Raw genomic sequence first — 14182 nt, 5'->3', positions numbered from 1 at the left:
TCAAAGAGAATCACTCCAGAACTTACACAAGATACACAGATAGCTTTCCTTTGCTTCCTGTATGATCCACAAATCACAACATATCCAGAGCCTAAATGGCAGGGGTAATAAAAAAATGCTCTTTATCTAAGAACTCGACCAAAGGGTTAATGGAGTTCTCACAGGTACTGGCTTAGGTCTCTGGAGAATTTTCTGGATTTACCTGTTCAAAGAGATCTGCCTTTTCCCTGTCAAGTTGAGCAACACGCTCTTCAAGGTTAGATCTTGATTTAAACTGCTCTTCCCATAAACTCTGCAAGTCCTTCGATGTCAGAGCCAGCAGATTCTGCTTTTGCACCTGTAAAAGCAACAACGACAAAAGAAGAAACTAAGGTGACCATAAAGAAAACACTGCAACTGAAAGCTGTAACTTAAATGGAAACTCTCTTCTCTCCTCATCCAATGTCTATGGTAAATGTTAATGTGGAATGTAAAACACCGCTTGGAAAACATAACCAAGAAGACAAACGGGATGAATGAATACTATATGGGTGGTTAGATGAGGTTGAACTCTGGGGAATAACAAATATACACACAAAATTACCCTACAGCTTTCTTCCAAAGGTTCTCCAGAGTTCATTACATACTTTGTAATGTCTTCATTTCTAGTGCCCACCACAGAATATACCCTACCCTCATGGCTTCTGTGACAGCTGTGTATCTCCTGAGAGCAAGAAATGTTTTGAAATTGACAAAAATTTGCCTAACAGATGCATTTGAGTTGAACACAGCTTGCTGAGTTAGTTCAAGTATAAAGACTGGAAGATGACTAGATGCTTTTAGTGGCATTTTTTAAGGAAAAAAGAAAATTACAAAATCAAAAAAGGAAAAAACAAGAGATGTTTACTGGCTACAGAAAGTGACAAAGCACTTCACACAAAGTCTCAGATAAAAAAAAATCCTTAGGGTGTATCACTTTCTCAAGTGGCAGTAAAACACTGGGTCTCATGACAAAAACTGACATGGCCTCAAGACAAGCTCTGACAAAATTACAAAGAAAATATGGATCTGTCAATTCTGCTCTCCTCTCTCAGCTTTCAACCACAGATCTCCATGCTGCCCACAAAATCCACTCTATCAGTCATGTGCTATGGCTTAACTCTGGTAAGCAGCTAAGCATTTCACAGCCACTTGCTCACTCCCTGCAGGTGGGATGGGGAAGACAATTCATCAGATGAATCACACTGATGAACACAACTGTCTTGCACACCACAACACACACAAAACACAGAGGTAGGAAAATGAGGAAATTTACAGCCTTCTCCCTTGAGGGTGCCTTGCCCTAAAACCAGATGGGTATTTAAAAGGCTGTGTGCTTACACAACTCACATGATCTTTTAATCAATTACCTATATACAAAAAATTTAAAGATTAAAACAGCCGTTCACAGAAGCCTGTCACGTACCTGCTTCTGGTGATCCTCTGCAGCTGCCTGTGCTGTCTGTAAGCTCATTATCAAGTCTTCCAGGCGGTTATGGACCTATAGAAGCATTACAAGAAGAAAGAAGGCACATGATCACTTTCCACATTGAAGTTACACCTCGCTGACAAGAGTATTACACAAAACCTCTTCATCTCTTTATTCCTACACTATTTACACTCAGCAACAATGATCAAAATGGCCTTAGTTTGATTCCACTGCAAAATTGTTAGTAATCATCACCTTTGCCATTTGATGCAGAGAGATAGAGAGAGAGGACCACGTGGGATATAAAGAATGTTCAGTGAAAACAGGCAGGAGTAGCTTTTCTCATCCCCAGTACACTTGAAAATAATGCCCTATTAATCAAAGCAAAAGGATTTGTGACTGCCTTCCCACTTCTCTCGACAGTATCAGCACATCACAAAGTTTGACTATCACATATAGTGATTTTCAAAATACCTTCAGCTATAATTGACAACTACAGTTGTAACAAGAACCCTAGCTCAGTGGCTACAATACAAAAAACAACAAAAAAAAAAATCTCTTCATTCAGGCCACAGATGTTAGCACCTTATCTGAGCTAAAATTAACCACTGTGTAGAAGCTGTGGTAAATTCAAAGGCTCACACTGAGTTTTGCAGATGCCACAAGCAGTCGTCTTCACTGTTTCACGAGAACAGTCACACAGCAAGTAGACAAAGAAAAAGCAACTCTGCACAGCAAAAGCTCTGGAACACGTAATTTTTGTTTCAGTCTGATGATATCAGCCAGGTCTCTGGCATAAAGAGATTGGCATCAATATACCCTGTGGAATTTCCACCAGTTAACTTGATTAATAAATTAAATAGAACACGGCAGTCCCCAAAGCAGCATCTGATGTTATGAAAGGTTTAAAGCAGACAATAGTTACACTGGTGTACTGCTGTCAAATCCTTACCTTTTAGAGTGTTATGTTTGACTTGCTATAGAGCATGGGAAAATTTTCAAAACTGGATGGCTGGAAAGTAGAGCAGGCTGCTATGTGGGCAGCTTCTATTCAGAAAAATGCAAGCACTGAGCTCCCCTTGGCTCTCTAGGAAAACCTCACCATAAAATTTCCACATAGAAATAGGTAACTAGGCTAATGAGTCACCGAAAGGGAAATTTATGAGCAGCTTACTGAGGCAGAGGCTTGCAGGTCTCTCTGTAGGGCTTCAATCCTGTTGCTTTGTTGCTGGACAGTGGCTTCCAATTTGGTGTTTTCAATTTCAAGGCTTAAAAATAAATACGGGTCTTATTATAAAAATCTGCCAGACCACTAATTCCAAAAGAACAGTGCAAAATGATAAAACCCAAGAACATCCTTCAAAATCTTAATAATTTGCTATGATGCAACAAGGCTACCTATCTGTGCTGTGGTTTCCAGCTAATCCTGCAAGTGAAGATGCCTTGCCCCACTGTGTTCTCTTACTGTTGCACGTGTTCTTCCAGTTGTTTTATAGTAGTGTTAGTCTCAGAAGATGCCAACAGCTGGTCCTGCAGTTTCTGGGCAGAAGCTGTTGCTTCTCTTTCCTTACCATCCAAGGAAGTCTTCAAGTCACGAACATAATGCTCAGACTGAAGATACTTTTCTTCCACCTCCCGCAACTGTAAAATCACAGAAAGAGTCCACAGTCTTCAAGTGAGCTTTTATACAGGGCAGTCACCTACTGCCCAAGGACTGACATGCTGCAAATATCTTCCCATGCCCTCTGCCCAAAGAACTGTAATCATCTTAATGACTTCCAAAGCTTCTACTAGCAAATGAACACAAGCAGTGTTACTTCCTAATCTTCCACCGCAGCCTCTCCCATTCCTCCATGTGTTCCTAGAGTATGGTTCTAAGCACTAACATTGCTGCTTTGACCCTTTTGGTGACTCAGGATGCTCTTTGTGTTCACTTGTTTGCTCCTCCGTGAAAATATGAATTAAGAAGTTCATCTGTCTGTAGTGACTTCACAAGTCCCTCATAAGGATCAGATTTTAAATTATTTTCCTTTAAGAACTCCAAGGCCTCTATATGACCATATCTTGGAAAAACACTGTGAAAGGTAGTCCCTAACTCAGAAATAGCTTATACTTCCTTCTAGGAAAGCCACTTAAGGATATTAAATTATAGAAGGGTCAAAGGGGAAAAAATGCAGAGTAAGTTACAAAAGCATTCAGAATTTGACGTGTTACATGGTGACAGGGCAGGGTGGGGGGAGTGGGGGCAGGGAGAAAGCAGGAGCATAAAAATGTCCAAACACAGCAGTCCAATACTTCTACTATTCTTCAGAAATCAGACAATCTGCTTGGCTAAACCAAAGGTAATGAGGCATAAACACAGGAACAAGTTTACTGTGAAAAGCACCTTCGCAAATAAAAAGTTTTGCCCAAGTTAGGGCATAATGTCTGCATAAACTTGGACACCAAGTTTATAAAACAATGCAATTGATTCACACATCATTAAATCTATCCTGTTTAATTTTTTCCTGGGGCTTTAGGAAAACATCCAATCCTACTTTTAACAGCCACCCTAAGATTTATTGCTATAATTACAGACATTATGTACCTTGGTTTTAGTCTTTTCCAATTCCTTTTGCAATCGCAGCTTGTCTTCCTCCAGGTCACTGCGGTAGCGTGTAGTAACTTCAAGTGAAGCTTCTGACATAGATTGCTTTTTAAGAGCATCAGCAAGCTCCTGCTGCAGCTGTCTGATCATGCCCTAATGAAGCAATCAAATGAGCATGAATAAAGTTGTAAGAACATGAAAAATACCTTTACTTTTACTTGATTGTAGAGTTAGACTTGTCTTTGGATTGAACTCAAGTGAAATTTTCTTTCACCAGCAGGCATGTGCACAATCGCATCTCCATCTTTTTCAGCTGAGCGCCCCCAAACTGTCAGCAGCAGTTCATGAGGATTTTTGTTTCCATACATAAAAAAGATGCAATCATGGGAATTTTACTAACATAATCAAAATAAATCTGTTGTAATACAAGGGCCATAATCTCACTGCAGATACTATTTTGTTGACCAAAGGCAGGATTTGGTATCATTCTTTTTTCTATTCCTACAATTTACAAATATAATTAAATTAATAGCTATATCTAAAAGCTCTCTTTAGATATACTCTAAAAATATATTGAATCACATCCTCTTACAGCTGTCTCAATAAGTATGTTTTAGAATAACAACTGCCTTTATACTGACATACCAGGTTTACTAAAATCTAGACAGTTCATTCTGTTATATAGATGTAGTATTCTCAGAGGGAACCTGTACTTTTGGTATAAAGAATACACAGCAATTCACAGATTAAAATGACTGACAGTATTGCTGGAGTTTTCTCCCCACACACACCTCACAGTAACTGATAAATGAAGAATAAAGCAATTATCTCACATATGCCTATATTTATCTCACTCAAAGATTCCAGACTTGCAATTCCGGAAGCGTAATTTTAAATCACTGTTCAAATCATTAAAGGTGAAAGACTGTACATCAGTGTGTCTAAATATTGACTTTTATTAGTTCCTATTTTCTAGAAAGTAAGGGATGATTGAACAGGGTAATTTTGAAGTCATTTCTCTACCTGAAATTGGCCAGAACACTCTATCATTACAGAATACCCTACCTACTCCTAGGAACACAGATAATAATGCATTCTCTAGGCACACCCCTTAGAGCCCCCAGAATAATCATTAATTAGTACCTGGACAATAAAACACTCTTCAATTTTGATAGCAACTTAGGGAAAAGCAGTGTTTTTCCTCTACAGGAACTTAATACAAGTTCATCTCACACAATACACTCATCTGCATTTTCATTTCTCAGCTGTCACATATTAGATCATTCTTCCTTTTACATCACTCTTACTTGTGTCATCAGTGCAATACTTAAAAAAATCATCAAATACCTTAATCAATTCTATAGGGCAAATAATGGACTAAAGAGAGAAAGAAGTTCTAGAGAAGAATCACCTTTCTTGATCCAAGCAGACTTGGATACCTTTTTTCTGCTCCCTGCTCAGATCTGAGCAGTAACACCCCATTTACCAAACCCTTCCACAGTTTCAAGAGAAACACAGTAAAACCAGACCAAAACATCATTATCTGGTCCCATGCATATGGTTTATATCTGATACACTTTAGGAACACAAAATAATTTCAAGAACTGGAAAACTTTAAATTGCTGTAAGTCTGTATTTTACCTCTCTCTCTATTTTGTCAGTCTCATGTTTGAAGATTTGTTCTCTTAAATCAATACACTTGGCATTTAACTCCTTGTTTCTCTCTTCCACTAGGTAAACTTGCTTTTCCGTATCAGCTCTGAGTTTGTTGAAAATATCATTAAACCGATCTTGCACATCATTAACTACTTTTTCTTTGATGATCCCCTTGTTCTGCAGATCTTCCAGTTGCTGACGGAGCAAAAGGTTTTCACTCTGGAGCTGTGCCAATCGCTCCTGCATGGATTCCTGCTTTATTAAAAGTTTGCTTACTTGGTCTTTCTCAAGCTGTCGAGCATGATCACATTCCTTTGCCTGACACTGGGTTTGACTTAATTCTTTTTGTGTCATTTCTAAAAGCAATGTTTTCTCTCTAAGTGTTTGTCTTAACTGGTGAAGCTCATTTTCTAGACCATTAGCTTTGCTTTCAGCATTACTCAGCTGCTGAGACAAGCTCTTGTTGGCTTCTCGTACATCTGAGAAGTCATGATGGAGTTTGTCTTGCAAGCGAAGCCATTCATCACGCTCTCTCTGAAATGTTCGTTCGACGTCGCTTCTTGATGACTGGTGACGTTCAAGTTCTTGAACAGTAGTGCTCAGGCGGGAACGAAATGATTCAATTTCTGTCTCTAGTCTGTCTTTGCTTTCTTTTGTCTGCTCCAGTTTGGAAGTTAGCATTGTGGATTCTGTCTTTAGTAAGTTTAGTTGTCCATTGTACTGAAGAACTGTTTGTGTTAAGGCTTCCTCATTCAGCTTAAGTTCTTTTTGGAGATCTTCATTTTTTTCTTTCAAGGTCTCAATTTCCTCTAAATATTTTCCTTCTTCCTCCTGGTGCCTAAGTCTTATTTGATCAAGGTCTAGTCTTAGCATGGCAATCTCATCTTGCAGTAACTGATTTTTGTACAACAGATCCTTTTCTCTCTCAGTGTCGGATTCCTGAATGACAGGGAACATGAATAAATATCCATGTGGGAAATAAATCTACAAAACCACTTCAGCATTAAACTGCATTTTAATATTTCTAACACCGCAACATGACTCCAAAGATGAGAGTGAAATTTCAGATAAGACATAAGCTACTCTATGAACCAGTGCATGTGTTCCAGTGCAGGCACAGAATGAAAGCATAACATATCCATAAATAAACATGTCAAATACATAATGCCTTTTTTTCTGTTAACCAACAATTAAGTAATAAAATTATTTAAAATATTTCAGGTATAAAGGTTATAAAATAACAGTGCTTTCTTGTGTGTGCATGCCTTTAAAATATTCCCTTTTAGCTTAATTTAGCTTCTACTAAAATCTGTTTACCAGGCTAAAAAGGGTATTTTCCTTTTTAAATGTCTTCTTAACATTTTTCTTGCCATTACTGAAAGTTGGCTATACAGCTGAATCATCCCTGGAATGCAAGAGTCTTGTATAGTACCTGTTTATTATACAAATTTTTTTCATATAAACATATTCACCCTATAGTTATTGAGTAACATGGCCAAGAACAAATAAATTCTTCCAAGAATTTCACATTCTTAGTAAATTCATTAAACTTCTCAAGATTTCTTTTCTTTTTTTTAATAGTGTTCATGATTGCTCATTCTCCTTCAATTAGTTTAACTAGTATTGAGAGTTTAATTTATTGCTGATCTTCCTTCATAAAACTTTAATATGTGGAGATGGAAAAGAACTTCATACTTCAAGTTTGATAAGGGAATAAATAATTTAAAAAACCCCAAGTAATGGGAACACAGAGTGAGTGTCAGCTTCCTTCCTGGTCAGTCTGGATGTAGGTAGCTACATGATTCACTGACAGAAACCTTAAAAAGTGATGATAAAATGTCAAGGAAATAAAAACAAGACAGTTAAAAAAATGTTCTAAATAGTGTTTCCTTTTAGCTTTCTACTTGTACATACAGCACTGATTCTGCTTTCCATAACTTTTATAGATATAAGGGAAAACAGAAAAGGTACTTGCACAGTAAAGTTACACTGGTAAACTGTAAATAATCCATCAAGAAGCAGAAAAAAAATATAAGTTTTATTATAAGTTTAAAACAAATATAGGGAAATTTAATTAATTAGAAAAAAAATCTGCTTACATCTGAACTTTTTCCTATAGTTCTTCTTGTCTCTTCTTCGAGTTCCTTTTGTCTCCAAAGGTGGTTGTTCAGAATGCCTTCTTGCAGTGCCCTGGCACTCTTTTCCTGAGAGAGCTGTCTCTGTGTTTCATCACGCTCTTCTTCAACCTACAATAATACAATTAAATTACTTGCAGCTTCAGAGAAATCTAAGCTAGCAATATTGTTCCACTCTCCCCTTTATTCTTTTAAATTATTTTGCTTTCAACAGTTACAATAATCCATCCATAAATTTTAATTTTCTTCTGAAAATTAAGAAGATATATAGAATAATTTAGTTATTTTAATTATTATTTTGTAATAATTTTTAAAAAGAACGCAAAGTTAGGCTTTGAAATACAAACAAACAAAAAAAAAAGGGATACACTACTTTGAAACTAGCTGTTTGCAAAATCTGACAATAGTTACCCAACGCTTTTTCCATGTACAAAGTACCTCTTCTTTAGGCATGCTGGAATACAACACCAATTAAAAAAAAGCAGAAAATAAGAAAACAAGTGTTTAAGTCATTATCTAATATACCTGTTTGAAGAGCTTTCTCAGTGTTACCAACTCCATTTCTAAATTCCTTGACTGTAACTCAAGTTGCTGTTTCTCCTCCATCTCTTTACAATATTGCTCTTCTTTCCTTCTGAGTTTTTCTTTTGTTTTCTCATATAGTGTTTCTACTCTGAGCCTCTTTTCTTCTTCTTGTTTCAAAGTAAACCTGGGAATTAACAGTATAGTTTAGAAACTAAAGCACTGATATAAAAATTAGATATTCTACACTATGAGCTTGCAGAAAGAACTCAAACAAAAATGTTAAATACTTTCACTCTAATTTTTAACTTTTTAAAGAATTCTATTGTCATTCCATTATCCATGGTATCACATTTACAGTATATCCAAATAAACTATTGACTGTTTCACAACTTGTAAGCTTATCTCAGTAAATACACTGTTACAAGGTAACACATTATCAGAAAAGAAGACTACATACTTAAGGCTTTGGATATCACTTTTCCATTCAACTTCTTGATGAGCCAATATGGATTTCAAATCTTGAGTCTCTTCAGCTTTTAACTTTGATTCTTCCTTTTCGCTTTCCAATTTTCTTACTTCTCTGCAGACCGTTGCATACCGATTTTTTTCATGCTCTATTATTTGTTCATATTTAAGAAGTATGTTTTGAATTTTCAGTAAAATAGCAGAACCTATTTTGAGATAGAAAAGACAGAGATGCACATATGCATAAATACTTTCTAATGTGTAAATTATTTGATTTGGTACAGGTGATAAAGTTTTGCTAGTGGGAGGACTGAAGTAAGGCAGTGAGAGTTCTCTGTGAGAAGATGCCATGGGCTGCCCAATGCCAGACAGAGACAATGGACCAACTGCAGGGCACAACTGTGCCTTTCATCATGCTGGTGGCACCTCATCAAAATATATTCAAGAGAAGACAAAACCACCACTCAGGCAAAGGCAACAAATAGGAAAAACAGCTGCTCTGTAAACACACAGGTCAGCAATGAAGGGGATGGGGGGAGGTGTTTTCTCAAACATATATGAACCAAGATATCTAGGAGTGCACACAAATAATTAATCTTTTAAAAGAGAAACTTGTAACATCTGAGGAAAAAGTGACTTTAGAACATACCTGTATGATCCACAGTAAGCTGTTCTAAAAGCAACACAGCCTCTTTGTAGGTGGACGTTGGTAATTTGACATCCTCTGATGTTGTGTCAGATGAGTGAGTTAAATCAAGGTCGTCAGCCACATCCATTTGTATGCTGACCTATAAACAATACAGTATCTTCTGTATACAACTATGTAATATTACAGATTACTCATTCTTTCATTCACAGTCCTTATCTGATTGATCCCATCTGAGTGATTAGAAGCTGATAAAGCTATTAATCAAGAAACAAATTTTACAGTACCTTGTTCTTTTCACTCGCTGTTTTTGCTGCAGGTCTGGAAAACAAATGTATTTCAGTTCTGGAATGTTTATCTTGCATTAAGAACAATACCTAAAGTTGTTCTGAAAACCTAATTTCAGTAGGGAATTAAAGTAAATTTTAATACAAGAGTTTTTTTAGAAATAGGTGAATACTGCTAAAAGACATCTTTATTGGAAGACTATTTTTTTCACAAGATATTATGCAAATAGGTGAAGTAACTGTTCACTCAAAGTGATAAGAATCATATAGCTACAGACATGGAGATATACAGATACATAGTTATGTGCATTCCCTCTTTAATACTAGAGGGAATCAGTTCCCTTCAGTATTTAAACTCTTCCCCTTACAGGTCAAAGAACTGTAATTTTCGATCTCTAGTGGGCTTAGGCTGACTGGAATGGACTTATTTTCTTCAAAACAGCCCACACAATGCTGTCTGTTACTTTTCTGACCCAAATGATGTTGACTACACACCAGTGTTTTAAGTGCCTATACCTGTTGAGAATTTCTGTTTCTCGTTTTGCCCCCTACAGTTAAGTTTGAGGTAGGCAAGAAGTCAAGAGGACAAACAGCTGAAGAAAAAACATAAAAGTGAAAAAAACTCAAACCCTAAGGTGCATGTAATGAAATAGCAACTTTGTTCTTGCAGAAGTCTCTCCTCTCCCTTTTTAAAAATATAAAATATAGGTTTACATATACACTGACCTTCCGGTAATTTTTCAGCACTTGTGCACATTGCCTTTATAATGAACTTTGCTAAGATGTTCAAAGCACATAAAGCAAAAAAGATATGTTTTGGAATACAAAAATATTGTCACAGGAAGGAACAAAAACAACTGTGCACATCAGGTTTACAAAAAAAGTTACCTTTAGGTCAATTTTTATCATTAAGTAAGTTTTAATTATAACATTCCTTATATTCAGTACCTTCCTTCCTCTTGAGATGTTTCACTGAAAGTGCTATCATCTGGTACTTGAAAATTATTCCCACTGGAAGAGCTCATCTGCTGATCAGCCTTCTGCTTTGAAGTCCGTCCTTTATTTTTCTTTGCAACATCATGATTCAGGGCAAATTCACTATATTAAACAGAAAAAAAATTACCTATTGAGTAACAAAACAGAAAATGTTTATTTGAAACGGACATAAGATGATGTCCAGAAACCAGAGAGATGTAAAATATCTCTGAATAAAACACAGACTTAACTCCAAGGATTGTGGAGTATTTAAAAAACCTTGCCCTAGGAATGAGGGCAGAGATTCCTTTAAAGGACAGACAGAAAAACCCTCCTGCTTTGGATTTCATAAAAATATCAATGCTTCCTTCAAACTTTTAAGATTCATTTGGTAATATCTTTTCCCTTTTCCTAAAAAAAAATAAAAAAAAAATAAAAAGTGTTTTTCTTAAATGTTTGTGAAGCAGTGGCCTACTCATTATTGCTTTCAGCATCAAAGAAACTGTTTCAACTAGTACAATATTAGAAAACCTAAAAGATACTTAAGTAATACTACAAATACAAATTAGAGATCATGTCTTTAGTTTCTACTTTCACTGGCATTTTAATAATTTCTGACCTCTCCTCAGGTGAAAAATTCTTGTTGGCTTTTTCTTCTGTAGTGTTTTCATCTTCCATTTTCAAAGAGTCATTCTTCCTCAGTGTTAGCTTTTCTGTCATCTGCTGATTATTAATGTTGCCTGGTGATGTATTTAATTTATCAACATTTTCCTCTTTAGTCACTGTCTGTGTATTGAAACATATTTCTTTGCTTTTTTCCTTCTCAACCTACAAAAAGAAAGTTAAGTTTCAAGTATCATTCAGTCTTTCCATAAAAGAGAAAGACAATATCCATGATTGAATAATTCAGAGTTTACCTCTGAAGGAAGTGCAAAATGAAAAAACATATAGACACGTATTTTCACAAAAATTACATTACAAAATTTATTGTAATTGAAAGTACTTCAAATTCACTCATGAACCTGTGATGTAACAGAAACAGAGTCCTTAGGAAGAAGAAAACAGTGCATCTTGAAACATGAACAACAAAAATGTAAAAGAATTACTGATGGATTAAACAGTTAGGACTGCACAATGTTTGTTATAAAAACAGAAATTAAAAAAAATCAAATGGAAGTGTGCTTGGATACTGCTTCCTCCACGGAGGGTAGGCAGGGTAGCAGAGAAAAAGATTCCAAATCCACAAGTAGAAACAACTCCACTCACAGCAAACAGGAATTTAAGGGAAGGGTAATGAAGACACACCATGCAGAAATCATAGCAAATGACAACTTCAGTCAAGACCCTGTTCAGAAGCTATTTTCATTCTTTGTTTCAGAATCAAAATTGATTTAACTGTGTGCACTTCTTTTTATGTCAATGAAGTGATAACTTCTTACACTTAAACTGAGTGCCACATACTGTTAAACTGGAACAATAGTGATTCTGTGTTTCCTGAAAAAGGGGAAAAGGCAACTCTCCACTGCTCTCTTTATGAGTAAATATTGTCTTTGCATTCAAACGACAATTAATTTGCACAAAGCATCTTCATTTAATGATGAATAGCTGAAGTGAACAGGACCATTGATATGGAGAAAGACTAAAGAATAACGAGTAGCACGTGAACTACCTCTTTTTGCAGCTGTACCTTCTCTTTCTCCAAAGCCAGGAATACTGTTTGCAGAATTCCTACCTTACTCTTAAATCTTTTCATATCTCGTTTTAGCTCTTCATCAAGACTTCTTTCCAGCATGTCACATGATTCCTGAGCACTAGTAAAAAGACTTTCAGTTCCTATTTCTCCTATATTACTGTTGATATGGCAGTCCTTGGGAATATCATCATTAAATCCAGAGTACTTTTTAAGTTTCATTTCTGTTACAGAATGTGCACTTTCATCACTTGTACAAACAGATTTTATTTTAGGAAGAATATTAGAAATGTCACCCAAAATACTTGATTTTAAGCTATGTCTCAGGGAGTAAGCAGGACCTTCCTCTGCATTTCTACTCTTTCCATTATCATTCTCTTCTGTTTCCATAGTAAGCGTTTTCTTTTTCTCTCCTTTAGCTAGAGACACCTTTCTGTTATCTACATTGTTGATGCCAGCTTCTTCATCTGTATTCCAGGTATCTTCTACATTTGTCTTTAAGCTCTTTTGATCAGGAAGAACACCACGACTTGGAAATGCAATTTCCATTTTGGGTATTTTTCCACCAAGTGTAAGTTTAATACCTCCAAATTCACCTTGGCTTTCTAAATTATTTGATTCTGTCACAGGAGATGAAATAATGTGAGAACTCTTCAATTCTTCACCAAAGCCATTTTCAGGTATTTCTTCCACAAGGGAAGCAGTTTCTTCCCCAGCTTCATTTTCACCAAACAACTGCTTCAACTCTGCTGTAATGTTTTTAAAATTTGTTTTCAATTCCCTTTTCTCATTTTCAACCCACATTTTTTCATATCTTTCTTCCCAAGGCTTTAGAATTAACTCCTTGTCAGCACTGTGCAATTCCTCTTTTTTTGTTAGGGCTTCCTGATGTGAAACTTCTGCTTTGTCAGTCTGATTTTCATGTGCTGTTTTTTCTATCAAGCTGGTAGTTTCTAAAATATATTTATCCTTAAGTATACCGGTACAGACAAAAAGATTACCAAGAAAAAGGAAGTTACAGTTAATCAAGGTAATTTCCATTGCAAACTCATCCTATCATGTAACAGAAAAAACAGCATCAAGATATTTTGAAAGCAATTTTTATAATATAATTCAAAGAATACTAAATTAACATTCACTGACTCACCTTTTACTTAAAAAAAAAAGGACTTACTAGCTACTAGGACTTATTGGAGACAACAGCTTTTCTAGAAATGAAGTTTTCTAGGTGAGGGTTACTTTCACCTTTAGGCCTGCCTGCTTTTTGTAACCAGTGGCCTTTGTTAGAAAGCAATTTATTTTTTCACGTTTCATTGCTTTAATACCATTTTTCTTTGGAACTGCCCGTGTTTCCTCACCTTCCTTTCTCCATACTGTCTGGCATTTTACAATTCCCTGCCAGCTAAGCTAATAAGAGTGTTAATGAACATGACAACCTTTTTATTGTCCACCACATGGAGAAGTGGGCCTATTTCCTCCCAAGGCACAGAAATGTTAAATTTCATTCCAAGATCCAAAGAAAAGCATTTATGAGGGAAAACTGACCATTCCCTCCTTCATCGCAGAAGTCAGGAACCCAAACTTATGTGAAAACCACACCACGCCTCCCTCAATGCCGCCTGTCTCCTCCTGTCCCTGAGCCCACACCCTGCTCCTCACACGCCCCTTCCCCATTTGCTGCTTTCCAGCAGCCCTGCAGCCTCAGTCACAATGGGCTAAGGCCATTCAACCGATGGCTAAGGCCATTCAACTCCTCCCTCGGTAGCCAA

The 14182-nt window shown here is 36.4% G+C and overlaps 1 protein-coding gene across 8 annotated transcripts in view; it reads right to left on the bottom strand.

Annotated features, from left to right (window-relative positions):
* Positions 1 to 14182, bottom strand: part of ANKRD26 (ankyrin repeat domain containing 26) — a 48500-nt gene that overhangs the window by 11295 nt on the left and 23023 nt on the right. For 7 of the 8 annotated variants that reach the window (XM_021553490.3, XM_021553491.3, XM_021553493.3 and 4 more), the window contains 14 exons: positions 12393 to 13382; positions 11343 to 11551; positions 10697 to 10846; positions 9749 to 9782; positions 9465 to 9603; positions 8808 to 9021; positions 8351 to 8534; positions 7790 to 7936; positions 5676 to 6629; positions 4035 to 4187; positions 2913 to 3088; positions 2622 to 2715; positions 1445 to 1519; positions 203 to 337 (listed from right to left, as the gene is read on the bottom strand). In XM_021553490.3, coding sequence (XP_021409165.2) covers positions 203 to 337; positions 1445 to 1519; positions 2622 to 2715; positions 2913 to 3088; positions 4035 to 4187; positions 5676 to 6629; positions 7790 to 7936; positions 8351 to 8534; positions 8808 to 9021; positions 9465 to 9603; positions 9749 to 9782; positions 10697 to 10846; positions 11343 to 11551; positions 12393 to 13382 — 3654 coding nt within the window. The remainder of the gene's footprint in view (positions 1 to 202; positions 338 to 1444; positions 1520 to 2621; positions 2716 to 2912; positions 3089 to 4034; positions 4188 to 5675; positions 6630 to 7789; positions 7937 to 8350; positions 8535 to 8807; positions 9022 to 9464; positions 9604 to 9748; positions 9783 to 10696; positions 10847 to 11342; positions 11552 to 12392; positions 13383 to 14182) is intronic. The other variant, XM_021553498.2, reaches the window with a different exon arrangement.

The sequence above is a fragment of the Lonchura striata genome, chromosome 5 (genome assembly GCF_046129695.1).
Source record: "Lonchura striata isolate bLonStr1 chromosome 5, bLonStr1.mat, whole genome shotgun sequence".
Lineage (NCBI taxonomy): Eukaryota > Metazoa > Chordata > Aves > Passeriformes > Estrildidae > Lonchura > Lonchura striata.
The sequence above is the reverse complement of the archived record's forward strand: the minus strand, read 5'-3'. Positions and strand labels throughout refer to the sequence as shown.